Source organism: Mesoplodon bidens (assembly GCF_964165515.1).
Source record: "Mesoplodon bidens genome assembly, chromosome: 3".
Taxonomy (NCBI): Eukaryota; Metazoa; Chordata; class Mammalia; order Artiodactyla; family Ziphiidae; genus Mesoplodon; species Mesoplodon bidens.
In genome coordinates, this window is record NC_138178.1 from 30,753,569 (window position 1) to 30,779,884 (window position 26,316).

At 38.2% G+C, this 26,316-nt stretch overlaps 2 protein-coding genes across 10 annotated transcripts in view; one reads left to right on the forward strand and one right to left on the reverse strand.

The window, feature by feature from the left end:
* Positions 1–26,316, forward strand: part of TJP1 (tight junction protein 1) — a gene marked incomplete at its 5' end in the record, with an annotated part of 254,313 nt that overhangs the window by 170,546 nt on the left and 57,451 nt on the right. For 8 of the 9 annotated variants that reach the window (XM_081227283.1, XM_081227284.1, XM_081227285.1 and 5 more), the window contains 2 exons: positions 16,935–17,059; positions 17,738–17,840. In XM_081227283.1, coding sequence (XP_081083409.1) covers positions 16,935–17,059; positions 17,738–17,840 — 228 coding nt within the window. Of the gene's footprint in view, positions 1–16,041; positions 16,120–16,934; positions 17,060–17,737; positions 17,841–26,316 lie in introns of those variants that run through there. The other variant, XM_081227288.1, reaches the window with a different exon arrangement.
* On the reverse strand, positions 15,455–16,498 carry LOC308613595 (large ribosomal subunit protein uL23-like). The gene has a single exon (XM_081227299.1). It carries the CDS (start codon positions 16,251–16,253, stop codon positions 15,783–15,785), a length of 471 nt encoding a protein of 156 aa, XP_081083425.1. The 5' UTR covers positions 16,254–16,498; the 3' UTR covers positions 15,455–15,782.

Consider the following 26,316-nt stretch of genomic DNA (forward strand, 5'->3'; position numbering starts at 1 on the left):
GTTGGAACAAGGGTGCCAAGACAATGCAGTGAGGGAAAGAGTAGTCTTAACCGATGGTACTGAGACAACTGGTCAACAGCATGGAAAGTAATGAATTTTGACTCCTACTTCACACCAAGAACAAAAATTAACCTAAGATGGATCATAGACCTAAATGTAAGTGCAAAAACTGTAAAACTTTTAGAAGAAATCACAGGAATAAATCTTTATGACCTTGGGTTGGGCAACGGTTTCTTAGATATGATCTTGAAAATAAAAGCAACAGAAGAGAAAACAGGTAAAATGGGACCACATCAAAATTTAAAACTTTTGTGTTTCAAAGGAAACCAAGAAACTCTCAACGAGAAAGTGAAAGGATAACCCACAGAATGAGAAAGTATTTGCAAGTTACATATCTGATAAGGGGACTTGTATCCAGAATATAGAAATTCAGTAGTAAAAAAACCCAAGTAATTCAGTTTTTTAAATGGACTGAAGATTTGAAAAACATTTCTCCAAAGAAGATACAGAGCTGTTTAATAAACATATGAAAAGATGCTCAACAGTACTGACCATCACGGAAATATATGTCAAAAATGACAGTGAGATACCCTGTCACACCCTCTAGAATGGCTGTAATCACAAAGGCAGGCAATAATAGGTGTTGATGAGGATGTGGATGTTGGCTGGTGGAGCCAACTGTGGTTAAACAAGGTATTCCACAAAAGGTAAACTTACGTAGAATTACCACATGACCCAGCAATTCCACTCCTAGGCATATTCCCAAGAGAAATGGAGACAAATAGCGACATAATAACTTAATAAACATAGTTGTTCATAGCAGCATGACTCATGATAGCCTGAAAGTGTAAAGAACCCACATGCCCATTAACTGATGAATGATGAATAAGCAAAATGTGGTATATCCATATAATGGAATATTGTTCAACAGTGAAAAGGAATGAAGTACTGATACATGCCGTGACATGGATGAACCTTGAAAACGTTATCCTAACTCGAAGAAGGCAGTCACAAAGGACCATTATTGTATAATGCCATTTATATGAAATGGTCAGAACAGGTGAATAGACAGAAAGATTAGTGGTTTTTAGGATGGGGGAATTCAAGGATGATGGCTAAAGGGTAGGGAGTTTCATTTGAGGGTGATGAAAATTTTATGCAGTTGATTGTGATGATGGTTGCACAACTCTGAACATACAAAAAACATAGAATTGTACATTTTGAAGAGTGAATTTACGGTAGGTGATTTACATGTCAATAAAGCTATTGTAAGAAAAGGGGCCAGGGAGGGGGAATCCTACATATTTGTTGAGTAGCTCCAGGCTAGTGTATGGTGGGTAGAAGGTAAGCATTTACACTGAGGTAAGCATGTAAGCTAAGCTAGGCTTGTTTTATCTGGTTGAAGGCCATTGTGTACATTTATAGAGTGTATTATGAATGTTTCATATCCTTTATTTAATTCTCTGTGAAATAGGGGTTAATAACCATGTGTAATAAACTGAGTCTCAGAAAGTTCTAGTGAAATGTCCCAAAGAGGTACATCTTGGACACAGGTCTCTGGACTCATCATATAATGCTCTTTTCACTTATATGTAAAATTTAATTTTAAATATTAGAAATACTTATGGAATATAATATCTGAAATTCAGAACTCATAATTCTACCACATAAACTACATATATATGTAATAAAATTGATAAAAAGTAGTAACCTTGTTAAGGAAGGAGCCAAAATTTTGGCTTTTTGTTTGTTTTTTTTCTTTTTTTTTTTTTTAAGTATAGAACATTGGTGGTGAGGTCAGTTTTGTGGAGAAAATGACAGTTTGGAGAAGGGCAATTGGAGGTGTCCTTTAAGAAGCTGGAAATAGGAAAGTGGAGTAAGAATTAGAAATGAAAGCTATAATTTTGGAAACAGAGCCACAAGCGTGAGTAACCAACGGGCTGATGAAGGACGCAGAGGTAAAAAGAACCAGTCTAACAGTCGTAGACATTTAAACAACATTTTGAGAACTACCAAGGTATAGTGGAAAAACTGTAGGGGTCTTATGACTTCTGAACTAGTTTGGGCTTACCACTAACTGATTTTGAACAGGCCTTTCAGATCTCTTGGGACCTCCTAGAATTAAAGTGTTATCAGAGTTGATAAAATCCTAATGTCTCTGACCAAGTCCACAGAGAAGTCCTACATAAGGTCTAGTTGGCAGGTAGTGGAGTGACACATAGGATTCCAGGCCTTCTGAATTCATTTGTAGAAAGGAAGTTGAACAAATGATTGCCAAGGAACCATTTGAAAAAATTGGATCCATCCATTTAAAAAAATTTTGATCCCCGTGTTCACTGTGAAAACACATGACTAGAATAGTTTCCATAGAATGTTGAGGGTAGATTGGAAGAAGAAGAAGGGGAGAGGAGTCAAACTACAAAAACTATAGGAGTAAAACTGCATAAGGTGAGAAAAGTTAGAATTAAGTTAGTTGGTTATAGAAATTTGGCATGAAAAACAGGAGAAAAAAGGCAGCAGGGAGAATCTTTAAGTAGAGAATTGGGCATATTTGAAGGAAACAGAAAAATCTTTGGAGGAGAGGTTATTCATATTATGTAGTTACATTTCTGCAAATGAATCAACAGTCAACCTTCAGGAATTTTTTTCCCTTTTTAAAAAATCTTTTAAGGAATCAAGAAATACTATAACAGATAAGTGGGCAAACCTTTTCTGTAAAAGGTCAGATAGTAAATAGTTTCAGCTTTGTTGGCCATATGTTCCCTGTTGCAAGTACTCAGTGCAAAAGCAGTTACAGTGAAATGTAAAGGAATGGGCATGGCTAGTGTCCAGTGAAACTGGGCAAATAACTGAACAGATTCCAGGCCTCTTGTTTATCATAAACTCAGTTTCACTACCAGGCACAGGTAGAAATACATATTATTGTTGCTTATGGCTGCCTGTGATGTCGAAAGGACAAAATATAATGAAAATAAAATTCTTTGATGCATTTAATTCCATCCAAAAGCTATAATCGTGTGTGTGGTGTGTGTGCACATACAGATCAATGAGATCATATTATACTGCTTTAAACTACTTCTCCCATCACCATAATAAAAACCATTATCTTGGACATTTTCTCATGTAAACATAAAAATCAACTATATTTTGACACCGAAAATTTTGTTATGGTAAAGATATATGAGAAAAATGGATTCTTTTCCATTTCTTTTGAAAATCCCTCTGAAAAGCACCATGTTAGTCTTTTGTAAATCCAGTACAGAGCATACGATTACCTCAATAATAATAATTCTACTACTGTCAATTTTGATTACTGGAAACAGTGTTAAAATTTTTTAACTATTCTTCTATTCTATCCTGTTCCTCTCCCCATTTAAAGAAATGGTTTTACTCTGTGTAGACCATATAGCTATTATATAATTTAACCTTTCTCCCTTTAATCCACATTTAATCCTGTAAGTAGGTGTGTATTTAATGCTTATCACCAGTCCTTTTCATGTGCCTCTTGTCATTTTGATTGTCAGAAAGTTATTTTCTATTAGGAAAGGATCATGAAAAACAATATTCCCTGTGTTTTTCTTATATGTTTATTAGCTTTTCTGTGCCCTTTTATACTTGAAGATTAGCTTTACTGGATATAAAATCCATGGCTCATTGTTTTCCTTGAGTATCTCACCTATGTTATTTTTGGCATAATGTGTTGCTACCCAAGTGTGATGATAGTCTAATTTATATTTCTTTTTAAATTATAGCTCTTTTTGCCTAGATGCCAGAGAGTCTTCTGCCTTAAAATCTAGTCATTTTATTTGAATATATTTTGGCATTTCCTCTGAATTGATATTCTCAGGTATCTACAGTGATTTGTGTCCTTTGAGTATACAGTTTCAATTATATATAAAAATATATGGGGGCTTCCCTGGTGGCGCAGTGGTTGAGAGTCCGCCTGCCGATGCAGGGACATGGGTTCGTGCCCCGGTCTGGGAAGATCCCACATGCCGCGGAGCGGCTGGGCCCGTGAGCCATGGCCGCTGGGCCTGCGCATCTGGAGCCTGTGCTCCGCAACGGGAGAGGCCACAGCAGTGAGAGGCCCGCGTACCGCAAAAAACAAAACAAAACATATATATATATATATATATATGGAAGGATATATAAAATACATATATTAGGAAAGTTCTTTGTTTAATTTTAGTTTTACTATTTTTTTCCACTATTTCAGTTTAGTCTTTAGCTATTCCTATTATCCGTGTGTTGTATCTCTTTTGCCTGTCTTCATTATTTGTAATTTTCTCTCAAATCCTTTTTAAAAAATCTCCTGAAACATTTCTTTAAAAGTTTTATGAAAGATTTCTTTTTTACTTTCTGTTTCTTTCATGGTATTATGTTTATTTGTGTTCCTATCTAAAATGGCTTTTTAAAATTTCTAATTTACTCTTGAATTTTGTCAGCCTCATTTCTGAATTCTTAAAATTCTTTTTTTTTATTCTTTGAGTTTTTGAATTTTATTTTATTTTTTACACAGCAGGTTCTTATTAGTTATCTGTTTTATACATATTAGTGTATACATGTCAATCCCAATCTCCCAATTCATCCCACCGCCCCCACCACTTTCCCCCCTTACTGTCCATACGTTTGTTCTCTACATCTGTGTCTCTGTTTCTGCCCTGCAAACCAGTTTATCTGTACCATTTTATTAGGTTCCACATATATGCGTTAATATACGATATTTGTTTTTCTCTTTCTGACTTACTTCACTCTGTATGATAGTCTCTAGCTCTATCCACGTCTCTACAAATGACCCAATTTCATTCCTTTTTATGGCTGAGTAATATTCCTTTGTATATATGTACCACATCTTCTTTATCCATTCGTCTGTTAATGGGCATTTAGGTTGTTTCCATGACCTGGCTATTGTAAATAGTGCTGCAGTGAACATTGGGGTGCATGTGTCTTTTTGAATTATGGTTTTCTCTGGGTATATGCCCAGTAGTGGGATTGCTGGGTCATACGGTAATTCTATTTTAGTTTTTTAAGGAATGTCCATAGTGTTCTCCATAGTGGCTGTATCAATTTACATTCCCACCAAAAGTGCACGAGGGTTCTCTTTTCTCCACACCCTCTCAAGCATCTGTTGTTTGTAGATTTTCTTATGATGCCCATTCTAACTGGTGTGAGGTGATAGCTCATTGTAGTTTTGATTTGCATTTCTCTAATAATGAGTGATGTTGAGCAGCTTTTCATGTGCTTCTTGGCCATCTGTAAGTCTTCTTTGGAGAAATGTCTATTTAGGTCTTCTGTCCATTTCTTGATTGGGTTGTTTGTTTTTTTAAATATTGAGCTGCATGAGCTGTTTATATATTTTGGAGATTAATCCTTTGTCCGTTGATTCGTTTGCAAATATTTTCTCCCATTCTGAGGGTTTTCTCTTCATCTTGTTTGTAGTTTCCTTTGCTTTGCAAAAGCTTTGAAGTTTCATTAGGTCCCATTTGTTTATTTTTGTTTTTATTTCCGTTACTCTAGGAGGTGGATCAAAAAAGATCTTGCTGTGATTTATGTCAAAGAGAGTTCTTCCTATGTTTTCCTCTAAGAGTTTTATAGTGTCCAGTCTTACATTTAGGTCTCTAATCTATTTTTAGTTTATTTTTGTGTATGGTGTTAAGGAGTGTTCTAATATCATTCTTTTACATGTAGCTGTTTAGTTTTCCCAGCACCACTTACTGAAGAGACTGTCTTTTCTCCATTGTATATCCTTGCCACCTTTGTCATAGATTAGTTGACCATAGGTGCGTGGGTTTATCTCTGGGCTTTCTATCCTGTTCCACTGATCTACATTTCTGTTCTTTTGCCAGTACCATATTGTCTTTTTTTTCAAATTTTTAATTTAATTTAATTTAATTTAATTTAATTTAATTTATTTATGGCTGCATTGGGTCTTCACTGCTGCGTGAGGGTTTTCTCTTGTTGCGGCGAGTGGGTGCCACTCTTCGTTGCGGTGCACAGGCTCCTCATTGCGGTGGCTTCTCTTGTTGTGGAGCATGGGCTCGAGGTGTGCAGGCTCAGTAGCTGTGGCTCGTGGGCTCTAGAGCACAGGTTCAGTAGTTGTGGTGCGCACCGGCTTAGTTGCTCCTTGGCATGTGGGATCTTCCTGGACCAGGGCTCGAACCTGTGTTCCCTGCATTGGCAGGTGGTTTCTTAACCACTGCGCCACCAGGGAAGGCCCCATATTGTCTTCAGTACTGTAGCTTTGTAGTATAGTCTGAAGTCAGGGAGTCTGATTCCTCCAGCTCCGATTTTTTCCCTCAAGACTGCTTTGGCTATTTGGGGTCTTTTGTGTCTCCATGCAGATTTTAAGATTTTTTGTTCTAGTTCTGTAAAAAATGCCACTGGTGGGCTTCCCTGGTGGCGCAGTGGTTGAGAGTCCGCCTGCCGATGCAGGGGACGCGGGTTCGGGCCCCGGTCCGGGAGGATCCCACATGCCGCGGAGCGGCTGGGCCCGTGAGCCATGGCCGCTGAGCCTGCGCGTCCGGAGCCTGTGCTCCACAGCGGGAGAGGCCACAGCATTGAGAGGCCCACGTACCAAAAAAAAAAAAAAAATGCCACTGGTAATTTGATAGAGATTGCATTGAATCTGTGGATTGCTTTGTGTAGTATAGTCATTTTCACAATATTGATTCTTCCAATCCAAGAACATGGTATATCTCTCCATCTGTTTGTGTCATCTTTGATTTCTTTCATCAGTGTGTTACAGTTTTCTGAGTACAGGTCTTTTACCTCCTTAGGTAGGTTTATTCCTAGGTATTTTATTCTTTTTGTTGCAATGGTGAATGGGACTGTTTCCTTAATTTCTCTTTCTGATCTTTTGTTGTTAATAGGAATGCAAGAGATTTCTGTACATTAATTTTGTATCCTGCAACTTTACCAAATTCATTGATTAGCTCTAGTAGTTTTCTGGTGGCATCTTTAAGATTCTCTATGTATAGTATAGTGTCATCTGCAAACAGTGACAGTTTTACTTCTTCTTTTCCAATTTGTATTGCTTTTATTTCTTTTTCTTCTCTGATTGCCATGGCTAGGACTTCCAAAATGATGTTGAATAATAGTGGCGAGAGTGGACATCCTTGTCTTGTTCCTGATCTAGAGGAAATGATTTCAGTTTTTCACCTTTGAGAATGATGTTTGCTGTGAGTTTGTTGTATATGGCCTTTATTATATTGAGGTAGGTTCCCTCTATACCCACTTTCTGGAGAGTTTTTATCATAAATGGGTGTTGAATTTTGTCAAAAGCTTTCTCTGCATCTATTGAGATGATCATATGGTTTTTATTCTTCAGTTTGTTCATATGGTGTATCACATTGATTGATTTGCGTATATTGAAGAATCCTTGCATCCCTGGGATAAATCCGCCTTGATCATGGTGTATGATCCTGTTTGCTAGTATTTTATTGAGGATTTTTGCATCTATATTCATCAGTGATATTCATCTATAATTTTCTTTTTTTGTGGTATCTTTGTCTGGTTTTGGTATCAGGGTGATGGTGGCCTCATAGAATGAGTTTGGGAGTGGTCCTTCCTCTGCTATTTTTTGGAAGAGTTTGAGAAGCATGGGTATTAGCTCTTCTCTAAATGTTTGATAGAATTCATCTGTGAAGCTGTCTGGTCCTGGACTTTTGTTTGTTGGAAGATTTTTAATCACGGTTTCAATTTCATTACTTGTGATTGGTCTGTTCATATTTTCTATTTCTTCCTGGTTCAGTCTTGGAAGGTTATATATACCTTTCTAAGAATTTGTCCATTTTTTCCAGGTTGTCCATTTTATTGGCATAGAGTTGCTTGTAGGAGTCTCTTAGGATGCTTTGTATTTCTGCGGAATCTGTTGTAACTTCTTTTTCATTTCTAATTTTATTGGTTTGAGTCCTCTCCCTCTTTTTCTTGATGAGTCTGGCTAAAGGTTTATCAATTTTGTTTATCTTCTCAAAGAACCAGCTTTTAGTTTTATTGATCTTTGCTATTGTTTTCTTTGTTTCTATTTCATTTATTTCTGCTCTGATCTTTATGATTTCTTTCGTTCTGCTAACTTCAGGTTTTGTTTGTTCTTCTTTCTCTAGTTCTTTTAAGTGTAAGTTTAGGTTGTTTGAGATTTTTCTTGTTTCTTGAGGTAGGCTTGTATAGCTATAAACTTCCCTTTTAGAACTGCCTTTGCTGCATCCCATAGGTTGTGGATCGTTGTGTTTTCATTGTCATTTGTCTCTAGGTACTTTCTGATTTTCTCTTTGATTTCTTCAGTGATCTCTTGGTTATTTAATAATGTATTGTTTAGCCTCCATGTGTTTATGTTTTTTACGCTTTTTTCCTGTAATTCTTTTCTAATCTTGTAGTGTTGTGGTCAGAAAAGATGCTTGATATGATTTCAATTTTCTTAAATTTACTGAGGCTTGATTTTTGATCCAAGATGTGATCTATCCTGGAGAATGTTCCGTGCGCACTTGAGAAGAAAGTGTAATCTGCTGTTTTTGGATGGAATGTCCTGTAAATATCAATTAAATCTGTTTGGTCTACTGTGTCATTTAAAGCTTCTGTTTCTTATTTATTTTCATTTTGGATGATCTGTCCATTGGTGTGAGGTGTTAAAGTCCCCCACTATTATTGTGTACTGTTGATTTCCTCTTTTATAGCTGTTAGCAGTTGCCTTATGTATTGAGGTGCTCCTATGTTGGGTGCATATATATTTTTAATTGTTATATCTTCTTCTTGGATTGATCCCTTGATCATTATATAGTGTCCCTTCTTGTCTCTTGTAAATTCTTTATTTTATGTTTTGTTTTTGTTTTTTTGCGGTACGCAGACCTTTCACTGCCGTGGCCTCTTCCGTTGCGGAGCACAGGCTCCGGACGCGCAGGCTCAGCGGCCATGGCTCACGGGCCCAGCCGCTCCGCGGCATGTGGGATCTTCCCGGACCAGGGCACGAACCCGTGTCCCCTGCATCGGCAGGCGGACTCTCAACCACTGCGCCACCAGGGAAGCCCCAATTCTTTATTTTAAAGTCTATTTTATCTGATATGAGTATTGCTACTCCAGCTTTCTTTTTTTTCATTTCAGTTATTGTATTGTTCATCTCTGTTCTTTTATTCTTCCAGGTGTTTGTTCTTTAATTCTTCTAGGTCTTTGTCAGACATTTCTTTCATCTTTTCGATCTTTGCCTCCAGTCTTTTTCCGAGGTTCTGGATCATCTTCACTATCATTATTCTGAAATCTTTTTCTGGAAGGTTGCCTATCTCCACTTCATTTAGTTTTTTTTATGGTGTTTTATCTTGTTCCTTCATCTGGTACAAAGTCCTCTGCCTTTTGATTCTGTCTTTCTGTGATTGTCTAAAATTCTTATTTATATTCTTTCATGTCTTGTGTATTTTTTTTTTTTTTTTTTTTTGCTGTATGTGGGCCTCTCACTGTTGTGGCCTCTCCCGTTGTGGAGCACAGGCTCCGGACGCACAGGCTCAGCGGCCATGGCTCACGGGCCCAGCCACTCCATGGCATGTGGGATCTTCCCAGACCAGGGCACGAACCCGTGTCCCCTGCATCGGCAGGCAGACTGTCAACAACTGCGCCACCAGGGAAGCCCATGTCTTGTGTATTTTTGTAATGCCTTTTCACTTGTTTTGTAATAGTAACAGGTTTTTGTTTTTGTTTTTGTTTTTGTTTGTTTTATGCTCAATGCTTTTTATATCCTAAGAAATCTTTGCAAATCCCAAAGTCACCGACATATTCTCCTGTTTTCTTTTAGAAGTTTACAGTTTTAGCTTTTATGATCCAGGTTTATTATCCATCTCATTAATTTTTGCATATGGTGTATCTAGTTTTTCCAGCACCATTTGTTGTAAAGACCACCCATTCCCCATGAATTACCTGGAATAGTAACAGTTTTGATCCTTTATTTTTCTTTTTTTGAGTACTCTTTTTGGCATGCTTTCATTTTCTGTAGGGATATTCTGCTACTCATTGTGTTTTATAGTGATTTTCTAAGGGATTTGATCATAATCCCTTTTTTGCTCAATTTTATGGGAAATTAGCTTTCTTGAGCTTCTAGAAATTGGCTTAGTTTTCTTGTGTGTGTGCATGCACTAAAGAAACATAACTGCTGCTTTCTGACATTTCCTAGGCCCATGCCTTTTGTACCCTTTCATCTTTTGCTGTTCTGTCCCTGTCTAATCTGAATCCACTGGCAGGTCTGTGTTGAGAATTCCTAGGGGTTACACTGCTCTAGCCCATTCACGCCCTACTGCAGGCTCCTTGCTGTCACTGACAACTGGAGAGGCAAAATCCCTCCCCGTTTCAGCTGTTGTTCTCGAATTGCCCTGCCGTTCTTTCCAGTAAATACCTGTTAGTTATTTGGGGGGTTCTTCAGGTCTAAGGTGTGTCAGATGCCTTGTGGCTTTCTTTCCAAGTAGGTTTTGGGAACACACAAGTCTCATAAGTGTTGCTCATCCCCAGCTGCCTCCTTCAGGTTGGTTACCTGTGGGGTTTTTTTTTTTGCTGTATATACGGGTTTTGGTTTGCTGTATAGTTGCCCTGCTTGTTTTTATTTGGAAATTCAAGAAATTCCAAATCCATGCTACTACTCTGGCTGCTAATGAGGTTTTAGTGCTCAAATTAGTGTGAGTTTTAAAAGACAACTCTATAAAGGGAAATTGAGTTAAAATTAAACTGAATAATTAGCTAGATACTTGTTTTAGTGCCCTAACATTGATGAGCCACTTTGTGTTAGGCCCTTTTAGGGTTGTACTCAGCTGGGATATGTAGAAGAATATGTAACCCCCTCCCAAATGAACCTCTGATACCCAGGCTATTTACAGTGGTGTGTGTTAAGTAGCAGAAGTGTGTCTATGTGGTCAGAGAGCCTACAGGATGGGCCACTTGTGCCTGTGAAAAGCTATGTTGGTTTTATGAAGGAGATGTTGTTGAACCTGGATGTTGAAGGGTGTGATGCTAAAGGAATCCTAGGCAGAGAAGAAATGTGAAAGCTTGGAACTTGATGATGCGTGGCATGCTTAAGTGGGGGTCAGTAGTTAAGTGTGTTTAGGGTAAAGACTGGGGTGCTGGGAAGCAAGTTGGCGTTGCATTTCAGGATATTGCATGTTAAGGAACTTGGACCTCTGGGCAATGGAATGACAGAATTGGGTTTGTTTTAGAATAATAATCCTTTGAACATGATGGAGGGTAAATTGTAGTGCAATGGAGGTAAGAAATCTATTGAAAAGGCCAAAAATAGGACTGTGGTGGAGATCTAAGCCTAAAAAGGTTTCAGAGAGAAACCTTCCCTAAGAGGGAAGGGAAAGTGTGAGATAGTCGAACCTTTTATAGTTTTTGATGATCACCCTGGTCTGATATTCACAAAGCTTTTAAGGCTAAGGTTCTCAGCCCTGGCTGCCCGTTAGAATCACTTAGGAGATTTTTTTTTTAAACGCCTGCCATCTGCCCTCCTCCAGTTTTATTTAATTGTTGTGCGGTGGGGGGTTTGGAAATCATCAAGCAGTTTTGAGACTGATCCCAAATGATTTTCATCTGCAGACAGGGTTGGGAATCACAGACTTCCTGGGTAGTCATTAAATGAACTGCAGCCAGCGCTGATCCAGCAGGATGACATGCCCCACAGAGTGCTGGCGCTGCGTGGAAGCAGTATGCTCTGCCTGTGTTTGATGCCTGGCTCATGCAGCCAAGACTGTACTTACTTATTCACAAGCAAATCTTAGGAAGTATCTACTCACCTCCGCCTTCCTTATTGAAAGGTCCTTATGTTTTTGGCATTTCTTTAATATTTTTGTGTTATGTTTTTAATTTTTAAATAAAAGAATTATCAAGCAAGATCTAAATGCACAGTATAAAAGTATACAGAATAAAAGATTAGTGCTAGCCTCCTCCAAGGACGGAAAAAAAGCCAAAGAATAACACACCCCTCCCCAAATTGCCCTGGAGGTAACCCTTGGGTGTTTTAGGTTTTTTCCAGTATTTGCAGTTACAGTCTGTAGTGAATAACTATGTACATATGTATTTGCTTAATTTTGGAGCTGTATATGTAATCTTCAGGGTACGTTGCTAGAAACTGGTTCACTCTGTTGAAGGATAGAGTGCTTTTGAGGACTTCCCTGGTTGCCCAGTGGTTAAGAAGCCTCCTTCCAACGCATGGGACGCGGGTTGGGTTTGATCCCTGGTCGGGGAACTAAGATCCCACATGCTGTGCCGCAACTACTTGAGTCCCTGTGCCACAACTAGAGAGCCTGTGTGCCGCAACAACGGAGCCCATGCTCTGGAGCCCGCGTGCCACAACTAAGACCTGACGCAGCCAAAAATATAAATAAATAAATGCATACATACATACATACATAAATGCTTTTGTAATTTTGTTAGGATTGCCAAATTCCTCTCCTAAAGAATTGTAGCAGTTTGCATGCCCATTAGCAGTGGTGCCCATTTTTCTACAGCCTCCTCAACAAAATGTGTTGTTGTACTTTAATTTTTACCATTCTCTGTGTGGTTTTAATTTGTGTTTCTTATGAGTTTTAACATTTCATATCTTTTGTAAATTGCTTCATTGGGTTTTTTTGTTTGTTTGTTTCGGGTTTTTTTTTTTTTTTGCTCTTTTTTCAGTGTTTTTTTAATATCAATGTATGGGCTGAGGACCCCAAAAGATCTCTGAAGTCTTTTTATGCTTAGGACAAACTATTTTCATAACAACACAAAAATGTTATTTGTCTTTTTCACTGTGTTGATAGTCGTAGTGAAGGTACAGAAGCAGTGGTATGAGGTAAAACTGGCCTCATAGCCCCAAACCATCCTAGTAGTTCTGGGCTTACTCACAGTTTATAAGAACAATCCCAGTTTTGCTGCAGAATAACTCAGAGCAGTAAAAATTACTAATTTTACCACACGTCAGCTTTGGAATAGACATTTTAAAAATAATCTGTATATTGAAATGGGAAATATGCATAAGGCATTTCTGCTTTATACTGAAGTACTTGCATGATTGTTTGAATTGGAACCTCAGTCAGCTGTGTATTTGTGTGTGTAACACCACTTTTACTTGAAGGAATGGTTATCCAGACTGGAATATTTGACAAACATTTTTCTCAAGTGAGTACCTGTTGCTTCAAGGAAAACAATTCTGATAATAGTTGTTGCCAATGAAGAAAATTGAATTCTAAAACAAAAATTAAAATTTGGAAAACATTTATCTGCCACTATGAGATGAGCTCAGTACTTTTCACTACTTAAAGACTTTGATTGCATTGGTGGTGATATTAAAGTATGATTTTTAAAAAATATTATATAGTGGTGAAACATGTCATCATTTGAAAGATTTACCTAAATATTTTCCAAATGACCAAGACATGCTATTATAAAATCACGTTGGATAAAATAATCCATTCAAAGTGCAAAATAGGCCAGTGGATGGGTATTCATGTAACAGAGTAAGTACAAAAAGTCCACTGATACGGTTTCAGGTTGCACATTGTAGCCACCCATTAAGAAACTATCACTTACCGATATAAACTCAAACATGAATATCCATAATTATCTAAAAGGTTTACTAAAATAACTCCTCTCCTTTTCAACTATGTGTGTGGGTAAGGTTCTTCATGTACTTTAACATAAAATGAAATATCAAAACAGATTGAAAGTATTTTCTTGAATTTTTCTTTCCCTTGGTCGTGAATGTTGGATTTTGTCAAAGGCCTTTCCAGGGTCTGTGGATATAATCTCTGAATTTTTTTCTCTAGTTTTATTAATAGGGTCTCCTATACAGTGGCTTTCCTAATACAACAGTCTTGGAAATAAATCACCTTGTCGTGGAATATTTGTATGGTGTTGGCCTTTATAAATGATGTTAGGCTTTAGTATTTGGAGGAGGGCTCTGTCTTTTTAAAATTAATTAATTAATTTGTTTTTAAAATTTTTGGCTGTGATGGGTCTTCGTTGCTGTGCGTGGGCTTGCTGTAGTTGCAGTAAGCAGGGGCTACTCTTGTTGCAGTGCTTGGGCTTCTCATTGTGGTGGCTTCTCTTGTTGCGGAGCACGGGCTCTAGGTGTGCGGGCTTCAGTAGTTGTGGTGTGTGGGCTCTAGAGCACAGGCTCAGTAGTTGTGGTGCACGGACTTAGTTGCTCTGTGGCATGTGAGATCTTCCCAGACCAGGGCTCAAACTCGTGTCCCCTGCATTGGCAGGTGGGTTCTTAACCACTGTGCCACCAGAGAAGCCCTGTCTTTATCGTGGATAGTCACGATCAGATTTAGATATCAATATTATAATTGCTTCTTGAAAAGAGAAGCTTTCCTTCATGTTAGGATGCTCTGGAACAATTTATGGAGCATCAAGGCTATCTGGATATTGATGTTTTGGTAGAATTCCCTGTGAAATCATCTGTGCCTGGTGTTTTTTGTGGGATAATTCTGTCATAACTATCTCTGTTTCCTCTTCAGCGATGGGGTTGCTTAAGTCTTTATTTCTAATAGAGTCAATTTCAATAATCTGTATTTCCCTACAAAATTATCTGTTTTATCTAAGTTTTCAAATTTATTTGAACTTGTTCTGTAGTCTCTTATGTTTTCTGATTGTGTGCTAATAGTTATTTTCTTTCTAATCATTTTATTTTTGAAATTTTAGGCCTATTTCTAGCTATTTTGAAATTTGCATATTCTCTGGTTTTGAGCTGTATTAAGGGTATGGTTTTGTGTAGTGATCTGTTTTGTATTATTTTGGAGACACAGATTCAGGCAGTTGCCATTGTCTTCTGCCACCCAGATGCTTTCCTGTTTATTTGTTTTTTCACATTAACCTTTTCTGGGGAGTATTAGCTTTTATTGCAATATAATTCACATACCATACAATTCACCCTTTAAATGTACAATTTAGTGATTTTTAGTATATTCACAGATCTGTAAGACCATCACCAGAGTCACTTTTTAAGCATTCCGTCACCCTAAAAAGAATAATGTTACTCATAAACCATCCCTCCCCAATGTCTCCATCCCTTTCTACACCCCAGCCGTTGACAATCACCAGTCTGTTTTCTGTTTCATACAGATTGGTCTTTTCTGAACGTTTTATCTAAGAGGAATTGTATGGTGTGTTTGGTCTTTTATGGTTGGCTTCTTTTAGATAGCATCATGTTTTCTATGTTCCCCATTTTGTAGCATGTATCAGTACTTCATTCCTTTCTATTGCAGATAATTCATTTAATGGATATACCATATTTTATTTATCCATTCATCATTTGATAGACATTTGGGTTATTTGCAGTTTTTGGCTGTTAATAAATGCTGCTGTGTGTGGGTATAAATCTGTTTGCACACGTTTTCATTTCTCTTGGTTATATACCTAGGTGTGGAATTGCTGGTGTTTATTCTTTTTTAAGAAGAGTTTTTCTCTTTTCTTCTTCTTTGGCTATTTCAGTAGACTTTGGGGTGAAAGGGGTGGTCGTGATGTATCCCCTGTCCATGGTGGGCGTGGTCTTCTTTGTGGATGGGACAGTAGTGGAAGGAAGTTGTTACCTTTGTCCTCAGGTGGTTTAGATTGTAGAGCATAGTGTAGTACAACGTTATATGAAAACATAGCCTCTGATTTTTTGATTCTGGAGCCCTAGGAGAATATTGGCTGTTTCTTTTAGACTACTCTGAATACTTCATTTCCTTTCTAGGGAATGGTGTGGATTTCTTTGAGATTAGGTAATTTTTATTTTTATTTAATTATTTTTTTAGAGTGAAAACTTCTATATTTAGAATTAGCCAGCTGGACTCAGTTTAGATGATCACAATTTTGTTGGCAACATCCAAAGCATCATAGTCAGGAGCCAGTCGAACATATGCCTTCTTCTCTCCATCAGGCCTGACTAGGGTGTTGACCTTAGCCACGTCAATGTCATAGAGCTTCTTCACAGCCTGTTTAATTTGATGCTTGTTGGCCTTGACATCCACAGTGAACACCAGTGTGTTGTTGTCTTCTATTTTCTTCATGGCTGACTCGGTGGTGAGGGGAAACTTGATGATGGCATAGTGGTCAAGCTTGTTTCTCCTAGGGGCGCTCTTCCGAGGATATGTGGGCTGCCTCCTGAGCTGCAGTGTTTTGGGCCGTCGGAAGGTGGGTGACGTCCAGATCTTCTTTTTTTTGTGGCTGTGTACGCCTTTCAGCACTGCTTTCTTGGCCTTCAAAGCCTTTGCTTTGGCTTCGGCTTTGGGAGGGGCAGGGGCTTCCTTCTTCGCCTTTGGCGCCATCTTCGTGAAAAAAGCGAGATTAGGTAATTTTTAAATAACTTGGTAGTATTTTGATTTTTTTTTGTGCTGGGCTGTCCTTAGTCACTGTGGTAAAGATTTTCAGCTCATTTAGAAGTATATAATTAATTATGATTTTGTTTAATTAAAAATATAAGTAATTTAAAAATGCTTGATATGATTAATGTATACTTTCTATTGTATGCAGTGTGCATAAGACATTACAGTGTATTACTTCAGTAGAGATTTTTAGGGTAAGTGAAGGAAGTTGATTTTCACAGCTGTTGATATTTTATTATATAAAATGGCACCCGGTTTATATGCTTATTAAATCTGTCATTCTACAAATCAGTTGCCAGTGTTTGTGATGATCACAGGGGGGCACTGCCAGTTCCCTCAGGAACCCTTCTGATAAGCAAAAATGAATTCAGGATTTCAGTGTTCAGAATTTTAAAATGTGTTTTAGTTCTTAAAGAACATTCATGTAATTGACAGTTTTCAATATTTTGTTATGCCCAGCATTAAATTTATTAAAGCCTGCATTCCCATACCAGGATAGGTCATTCTGATGTGTTTCCATACAAGTGAGTGAGCATTTTGTAATAGGATTGTAATTTTTATATTTGAACTTTTTTAGATTGTAGAGTATGACATCATAACATTTTACTATAATTATTACTTTAGGCTCCTGGATTTGGATTTGGAATTGCAATATCTGGTGGAAGAGATAATCCTCATTTCCAGAGTGGGGAAACCTCGATAGTGATTTCAGATGTGCTTAAAGGAGGACCTGCAGAAGGGCAGCTGCAGTAAGCATGTTTCCTACCCTCAGCCACTGGCATGCCATGCTAGTGATTTTTCTAAATTAATATGCATTTATGCTTATCTCTGTCATATATGGAAAGCTAGTATCACTTAACTTAAATAGAAGGTCACTGTAAAAAATAAAGATAGTGAAAAGAAAACTTGTTACTCAGTTTGGGGTAGAATCTAGCCTTCAGGAGCCTCTCACCCTGAGTCTTAGCGTTTTTGTTCAACAAGAAGATTAGCAAGACAAAAGAGAGGCAAAAGATACACTAGCAAAAAAACGAGAGTATGAGTAGAGGACTGAAAGAAAATTGGAAGGAGAAAGACTTTATCTTTAAAGAAGGAATAACTTTTTCCAGCCTTATGACTTAGTATCATTGAATGCCTGTAACTATACCACCAGAAGTCATTTTGTGTATTGTGGTACCTGTTCAGTCCTTTTGGGAAACATTGTGTTAATAGTTAAAAAATTAATGACCTGTGGTTAGTTACAAGTGCTAAACATTTTTTGTGGGGGATTTGAAATTAAATAGCTGGACATTATTTTATCATTGATCTGAAGACAGATTAATTAGCCCATAATTAGAATATCTTTTAAAGATCCTATCTTGAAAATATCTTTATAAACTTATTTGTATGGTTTCATCTAACATATTATTTTGGTCACTTTTTTTCCTTAGGGAAAATGACCGAGTCGCGATGGTTAATGGCGTTTCGATGGATAATGTTGAACATGCTTTTGCTGTTCAGCAACTAAGGAAAAGTGGAAAAAATGCAAAAATTGTAAGTGTTTTTTACCTTTAATTTTATAAAGATACCAACTTTACTGTTGGTATGTTTTTGGTGTTTGAATTCATTCTTCCCATTTAAGAAAATAAAATCTGGAACAGTTCTAAAGTTAGTTGTTTACAAGTAAGAATGTTTCTTTCTTCTAATACTGGTGGTATGTTTTGTCACTGGTGTGTATTTTCTTAAAGCTCAGATACCAGGATTTTTTTTGATTGAAAAAGAAAGGAAGGAGCTCCTGGTTGAATGGTTACCTCTTTATGGCTTAATGCTTCCTTTTTAAAAAAATACTTAAATTAGACTGAATCTTGGCGTATAGTCAGTTTAAAGTATTTTCTGTTATAGGTTTTGTTCAGTGGACAAATTTTATGTTGTCCCTTGAACACATATATTGTTGCTACTTTTTTACTGTGATATAGTTTGAGGAAAGAGAGAGTGGTAAGGGTTTATTTTATTTATTTTATTTTATTTTATTTTTTTTTCTTTTTGCGGTATGTGGGCCTCTCACTGCTGTGGCCTCTCCCATTGCGGAGCACAGGCTCCGGACGCGCAGGCCCAGCGGCCATGGCTCACGGGCCCAGCCGCTCCGCGGCATGTGGGATCCTCCCAGACCGGGGCACGAACCCGCGTCCCCTGCATCGGCAGGCGGACTCTCAACCACTGCGCCACCAGGGAGGCCCCAGGGTTTATTTTTTTGGTTGTTCTGTGAGTTTTGTTTTTTTTCGGTTTTTTGTTTTTAGAGTTCATATGTTTTTTTAATATATTGCTAGACTCTTCTGTTTCATTTAAAACTAGGCACATGTAGCAGAGAATGGATTTAATGTTAAAGTCTTACGTAAAATTATATCTACATAGGGACTTCCCTGGTGGTCCAGCGATTAGTACTCTGTGCTTCCACTGCAGGGATCACAGGTTTGATCCCTGGTCGGGGAACTAGGATCCCACATGCCACGAGGCCAAAAAAAAAAAATTATATCTATCGATGCATAGAGGAGCACATTAACCACTTTGCTGCCCCTGTTTCTGCCTTATCTAAACTCTGAAAGGACTAATTAAGGTACTGCTTGAGGCGTTAGCTCAGGTGTGTAGAGTAGGAGGAAGAGACTGGCGGCTACATGGTTTGTCCTGCCTTGTCCACTGAGAACCTTTCTACTTTGCAGCAGACAGTCAGAGCCACAGTGGACCCAACAGAAAGGAGAGGGCTGGAGTGAGGAGGCCTGCATGGTGTTTTGACCTCTGGGAGCTATGATGAGAGCCAGAAGGGGTATTTCCTGAGACTGTACACCCACAGTTGGAGGCCCTCTCACCTTTTGTAGGCTGCTGTGCCGTATGGCTCATCTCCGCACCAGTGTCCTTGCTGGTTAAGTGAGTTTTCTCATGTGGCAGTAGACCCAGAGTTTAGTTACTGCATTCCAGATGACAGCCATCTTCTACTGTGCATGTGTTTTCACAGCTTTTTGTTGTAACCGTATTTTTACATCTGGAACTCTAGTGTTGTTTTAAATTGCAGTTCGTGTACAGACTGGCTAGTTGATGGTACAATTTTTAAACAGTTTTTATAATATGAGATTGTAGCATTTACAGAAGCAAATTGCTAATTTTTATATTTGTTGGTTTTTATAAATTGAATAAGTGTTCTTCAGATGAGTCACTGCATATTCCAAGGTGAGCACCTTAGGTAAATTGGATTTTTCTCCCTGTGTCTGAGGTTGTGAGCTTCACCATAGCTCCAGCTTCATTCTTTGGAATATTGAACTGTTGTGTTTTTCCATGCAAAATGTTTAGTACACATGCCCCACATCAATAATACAACCAAGAAAGTTGTACTCCTACACTTCAGACTTTTCAAACCATAGAAATTATTTTGTAAGAAACAGTCCAAAACCTGTTATGTATTTGAAATAGCACATGTAAGAAGGATGAGTTTTTCTCTCACTGTGCTTCGCTACATCATTTGGAAAGGTGGAACTCAGGAAGATTGGGCAAGTAGTTTGCTCTTCAGGGAGAAGCTGTAGGAGGGTTGAGTGGAAGCGTGTTCAGTCAGCAGAGGGTAGCTGTTCATTCCTGCATCTGAAGAGAGTGGGTTACGTCATCAACATACGCTAAGTTTTCATCATTGAGAATAAAACCGTAGTGTCTTAGAATGTGGCCTTTCATTGTAGGATGTCTTTCTTAACTCATCTCCTGCCATAACCAGAACCTCAGGTCACTATATATGGTTTTTTTTCCCCCCAGTTCTGAGTAGCCAGCTCCTTCCCTCCCCCGCCCTGGGCTCTTATATTTTGATGGTTCTTAGTTTATATCTTTCCATAAACTAAGACCCCTTGGGCATTAGGCTCAATAAATTTCTTTTCTGTTGAATTAAAATGTTAGAACTCCTTTGATAATATAACTACCATAAATATGCTTAATTTTGTTTAACAGTAGGTGAAGAGAAGATAGTAAAAGATTGTTTATAACATAGTGAACATGTGTAATTTTTACTAAAATTCTGAACATACTAAAAAAGCATTATGAAGCAAATGGGTGAAAACACCTTCCTAGAGATAAACTCTGAGCACTTTAGTATTTACCCACATGGCTGCATAGCATTTCAGTGTGTGTGCACACTTCCTCAACGCATTCACTGATGGGCATTTCAATGTCCAATTTCCGCAAGTATTTTTTTAAAAATTAAGATTATTTTTAAATAATCTTATTAAAATTATTGCCGATGCAGGGAACGCGGGTTTGTGCCCCGATCTGGGAGGATCCCACATGCTGTGGGGCGGCTGGGCCCGTGAGCCATGGCCGCTGGGCCTGTGCGTCCGGAGCCTGTGCTCCGCGGCGGGAGAGGCCACAGTAGTGAGTGGCCCACATACCACAAAACAAAACAAAAAAAAAATTAAGATTATTTAAGAATAATCTTAGTAAAATTATTTTTAATAAGATTATTTTTTAAATAATCTTTATTATTTAAAAATAATAAAGATTATCATATTTCTATCTACTTGTTCAGTTACTTTTTAAGAATAACTTCTTAGGAGTAGCTTTTTAGAGTCAGATGGCGTGAATGACTGTTGATACATGGATTGCCAGTTTGCCCATTAGAAAACCGATAAGGTACTGGGAGGGTCCAGTTTCATCAACACTTACATCTCTGCCAAACTGATGGACTAAACATAGTATTTCAAATGAGGTATTTTAAATTACAAGTGGGTTTGATCTTCACCTGGTGTGTATACTTCCCGTTATGTTTCTTTGCCTGTTCCTGTCTTTATGTTGATGACTGTCACACTAGTGTTGTGTGTATTAAGATGATTAGCCTTTTGTGGTATACACTGCATATATTGTTTTTCCATTTTCTTTGTGAGTGTGTGTAAGTTGTTTACGGTGTTTTTTTGGTTTGTTTTTATATCATTTTATTTCATCATCATGGGAATGTTTTCATTTTTATCCTGTCATATCTGTCAGACTTTCACTTGATTGGCTCTGCCTTTGGTGTCATGCTTACAAAAGTCTTTACCTTACCAGAGTTATAAAAACATATATCTTATATTTTATTCTAGTACTTACATAATTTCATTGTTTTGTTTTATATTTGAATGTTTAATTCAGCTGACCTGTTTTGAAGTAGGTATTTTTTCCCAAAATTTTTGTTTCACAATTTTCAGTGTTAAAATCAAGTATGATTACCAAGCCTGAGTGGGTTTATAGTACTTAACTCATAATATAAATGGGAAATCATAGCAGGATTGGATATTTTTCGATGAGTTAAACACTTAGTACGTGCAAATACTTCATTACAGGTACAGTTAATGACCTGGCCAGGACCTTCTCCTCAGGGAACTTGAATTTCAGTAGGCTCGATGGGTACACACATTCACAGCCATCACGCACATCATCTGAGGTGGAGGGTGCTTCAGGTGCAGATTTCAGACAGGTGGTGCTCGCTCTCTTAGGGGAGTGACGGGGAAAGCTTTGAGGACTCAACTGGTTATTTTGTTTATACCTTACTAGGGAGCGATTGAAGATCGAAGTGCTAACACAAAGAATTGCTTCTAATACAACATGTTGGAGATGGAAATAGAGGTGAGAGTAAGACTCAGGGAGGCAGTGAGGGGTGCTTTATAGTAAATGCTGCCCGAGAAGGGCCTCAGCCATGGGGCACCAAGAGTAGCAAGGCAGGCAGCCTTTTCTCCATTCATAACAGGGCCTTGGCTGCCTGTCCTTTCCACATGCTGGCCTCTTGCTCCTTGTTGACCTTTAGCTTCGATGTTGTTTCCTCAGAGAGGCCTTCTTTGATCACTCTTGGTGGTAAGAAGCTGCGGTATTAAGTGTGGAGCAGCCCTTTGAAGAAAGTGAGTCACAAAAGGAAGAGAAAAGGTGATAGCTTGGAAATGAGTAGCGAGACGGGAATTGAAAATGAATTTGCAGATTAGTAGGAAGAGGACAGACTGGAGGTAAAGAGGGAGAGATTATAGTTATTGGTACCTGGCTTGGGGGTGTGGTGGTAATTGATGAAAGGTCTTGGAGGTGGGGAGGGATGAGAATAAGCCCCTCTGAAAGGGTGTCGTTCATGCAGGAAGAGGATCGAATTGTCTGAGACCAGGAAGGAAGACCAAATAAATGAGACACTGAAAGCATGTGGGAGTGGGGATGTGAAGTGGCACTGATCTCTATAAATCAGGCCTAGTGACTGGCATCTCGGAGAACAGTTTTGGGATACCTGTGTTAGCAAATTCCATGGAATTTGAGGCAACAAGAGGTAGATGAAAGGATTGCTGAATAAATGAAAGAATTCTTTCAAGTAAAATGAATTTATAGAGGAGAGCCTAATCAGCCGGTGTGGGGATGCAGCCATCTGAAGGGGAAGATAATACAGGACAGGGTTCATCCTGGCACAGGACCGACGGGTCAGGAGAAAGTAACTTCCCCCCAGTTTTACTGAGATACAATTGACATACGGCACTGTGTAAGTTTAAGGTGTGCAGCATGATGTTTTGACTTCATGAAATGATGACATCAATCATCTCATATAGATACAAAATTAAAGAAATGGAAAAAAAATTTTTTTCCTTGTGATGAGAACTCTTAGGATTTACTCTCAGCAACTTTAATTACATTTATCTTGTTGAACATTATGTCCTTAGTACTTATTTATCTTATGAAGGGAAGTCTGCACTTAAAAAAAAATTAATTAATTATTTTATTTTTGCCTGCATTGGGTCTTTGTTGCTGCGTGTAGGCTTTCTCTAGTTGTGGGGACTACTCTTCATTGTGGTGCGCGGGCTTCTCATTGCGGTGGCATCACTTGTTGCGGAGCACAGGCTCTAGGCATGCCAGCTTCAGTAGTTGTGGCTCGCGGGCTCTAGAGTTCAGGCTCAGTAGTTGTGGCACACGGGCTTAGTTGCTCCGCGGCATGTGGGATCTTCCCAGACCAGGGATCGAACCCGTGTCCCCTGCCTTGACAGTCGGATTCTCAACCACTGTGCCACCAGGGAACCCCTAATTTGTACTTTTTGATTGCCCTCATCCAATCCCCCCACCCCCTGTCACCTTTGTAGCCACAAATCTGACCTCTTTTTCTATAAATTTGTTTGTTTTTCAAGTATAATTGACCTATAACACTGTTAGTTCCTGTTATACAACATGGTGATTCTATATTTCTCTACATTTCAAAATGGTCACCAGGATAAGTCCAGTTATGATATGTCACCATACAAAGATACTAGGTAGTTACTATGTTTCCTGCACCATACATTTCATACCCATGACTCATTTATTTTGCAACTGGAAGTTTGTTTGATCTGTCTCACCTGTTCCTTTCCCTTTGGCAGCCACCTGTTCTCTGTTCTGTAACTCCATTTCTGTTTTGTTATGTTTGTTCATTTGTTGTTTAGATTCCACATATAAGTGAAATCATACAGTAGTTGTCTTTCTCTGTCTGACTTATTTCACTTAGTGTAATACCCTCCAGGTCCATCTGTGTTGTTGCAGATGGCAAGATGTTATTCTTTTTCATGGCTGAGTAGTATTTGTGTGTGTGTGTGTGTGTGTGTGTGTGTGTGTGTGTGTGTGTATGTATCACATCTTCTTTATCCATTCATCTGTTGATGGGCACTTGCTTTGCTTCCATATCTTGGATATCATATATAATGCTGCAGTAAACAGAGGCATGCAAATGTCTTTTCCTTTTCCTTTCTTCCCTCCCCTCGCCTCCCCTCCTTTTTTTTTTTTTTGGCCTCGTGGCATGCAGGATCTTACTAGTTCCCCGACCAGGGATTGCACCCATGCCCCCTGCAGTGGAAGTGCGGAGTCCTAACCACTGGACCACCAGGGGATTCCCATAAATGTCTTTTCTAATTAGTGTTTTTATTTTCTCTGGGTGAATAGGAGTGGAATTTGCTGGATCATATGGTAGTTCTATTTTTAATTTTTTGAGGAGTCTCCATACTGTTTTGTGTAGTGGCTGCACTAATTTACATTCCCACCAACAGAGCATGAGTGTTCCCTTTTCTCCTTTTCTCCACATCCTTGTCAGTGCTTGTTATTTGTTTTCTTTTTCATGATTGCCACTCTGACAGGTGGGAGGTGATATCTCATTGTGGTTTTGATTTGCATTTCACTGATGATTAGTGATATTGAGCATCTTTTCATGTGCCCGTTGGCCATCTGTATGTCTTCTTTGGAAAAATGTCTATTCAGATCCTCTGCCCAGTTTTTAATTGAGTCGTTTGTTTATTTTTTGACATTGAGTTGTGTAAGTTCTTTGTCTATTTTGGATATTAATCCCTTGTGGGTCATATCATTTGCAAACATCTTCTCTCGTTTCATCGGTGGCCTTTTTGTTTTGTTGATAGTTAACTTCACTGTGTAAAAGCTTTTTTAGTTGGATGTAGTCCTGTTTATTTGTGCTTTTGTTTCTCTTGCCTGAGGAGGCATATCCAAAAAATATTTTTAAGACTGATGTCAAATAGTGTACTGCCTGTGTTTTCTTCTAGGAGTTTTATGGTTTCAGGGCTTATATTTAAATCTTGTATCCATTTTGAATTTATTTTTGTGCATGATATGAGAGAATAGTCCATTATGATTCTTCTGTATGTAATTGTCCTGTTTTCCCAGCACCATTTATTGAAGAGGCTGTTTTTTCCCCCATTGTACATTCTTGCCTCCTTTGTCAGAGATTAATTGCCCATGTAAGTGTGGATTCATCTTCTGGGCCTTCTATTCCATTCCATTGATTTATGTGTCTGGTTTTGTGCTAGTACCATGCTGTTTGATGACTGTAACCATATAGTATAGTTTGAAATCTGGGTGCATGATGCCTCCAGCTTTGTTCTTCACTCTCAAGATTGTTTGTTCGTTTTTTGCTATTTGGGGTCTTTTGTGTTTCCATATAAATTTTAGAATTACTTGTTCTAGTTCTGTAAAAAATGCCATTGGCATTTTGATAGGGATTGCATTGGATATTTAGACTGCTTTGGATAGTATGATCATTTTAGCAATATTAATTCTTCCAGTCCATGAACTTGGTATATCTTTACATCTGTTCCCGTTGTCTTCAGTTTCTTGCATTGGTGTCTTTATATTTCCAAGTATAGGTGTTTTACCTCCTTAGTTAGATTTATTCCCAGGGATTTTATTTTTTGATGCGATTTGTAAATGGGATTGTTTTCTTAATTTCTCTTTCTGATAGTTCGTCGTTAGTGTATAGGAATACAACAGATTTCTTTGTATTAATTTTGTATCCTACAGCTTTGCCGAATTTATTGATGAGCTCTAGCAGTTTATTCATGATGCCTTTAGGATTTTCTATAGAGTATCATGTCATCCTCAAACAGTAACAGTTGTACTTCTTCCTTTCCAATTTGGATTCCTTTTCTTTTTCTTGTCTGATTGCTGGGGCTAGGACTTCCAACACTAAGTACAATAAAAGAGCGACAGTGGGCATCCTTGTCTTGTTCCTGATCTTAGAGAAATTGCTCTCAGCTTTATACCATTGAGCCCACCATGTTAGCTGTGGGCTTATATATGACCTTTTTTATGTTGAGGTATGTTCCCTCTATATGCACTTCGTTGAGAGTTTTTTTAATCATATGTAGATGTTGAGTTTTATTAAAAGCTTTTTCAACATTTATTGAGACGATCATAAAATTTTTCTTACTCAGTTTGTTAATGTGGTGTATATCACATCACTTTGTGGATGTTGAACCATCCTTACATCCATGGGATAAATCCCACTCGATCATGGTGTATGATCCTTTTAATGTATTGTTGAATTCAGTTTGCTAATATTTTGTTGAGTAATTTTGCATCTATGTTTATTATTGATACTGGCCTGTAATTTTCTTTTCTGTGTGATATCTTTGTCTGGTTTTGCTATCAGGGTGATGCTGGCCTCATAGAATGAGTTCAGAAGTACTCCTTCCTCTGCAATGTTTTGGAAGAGTTTCAGAAGGATACATGTTAACTCTTCTGTAAATGTTTGGTA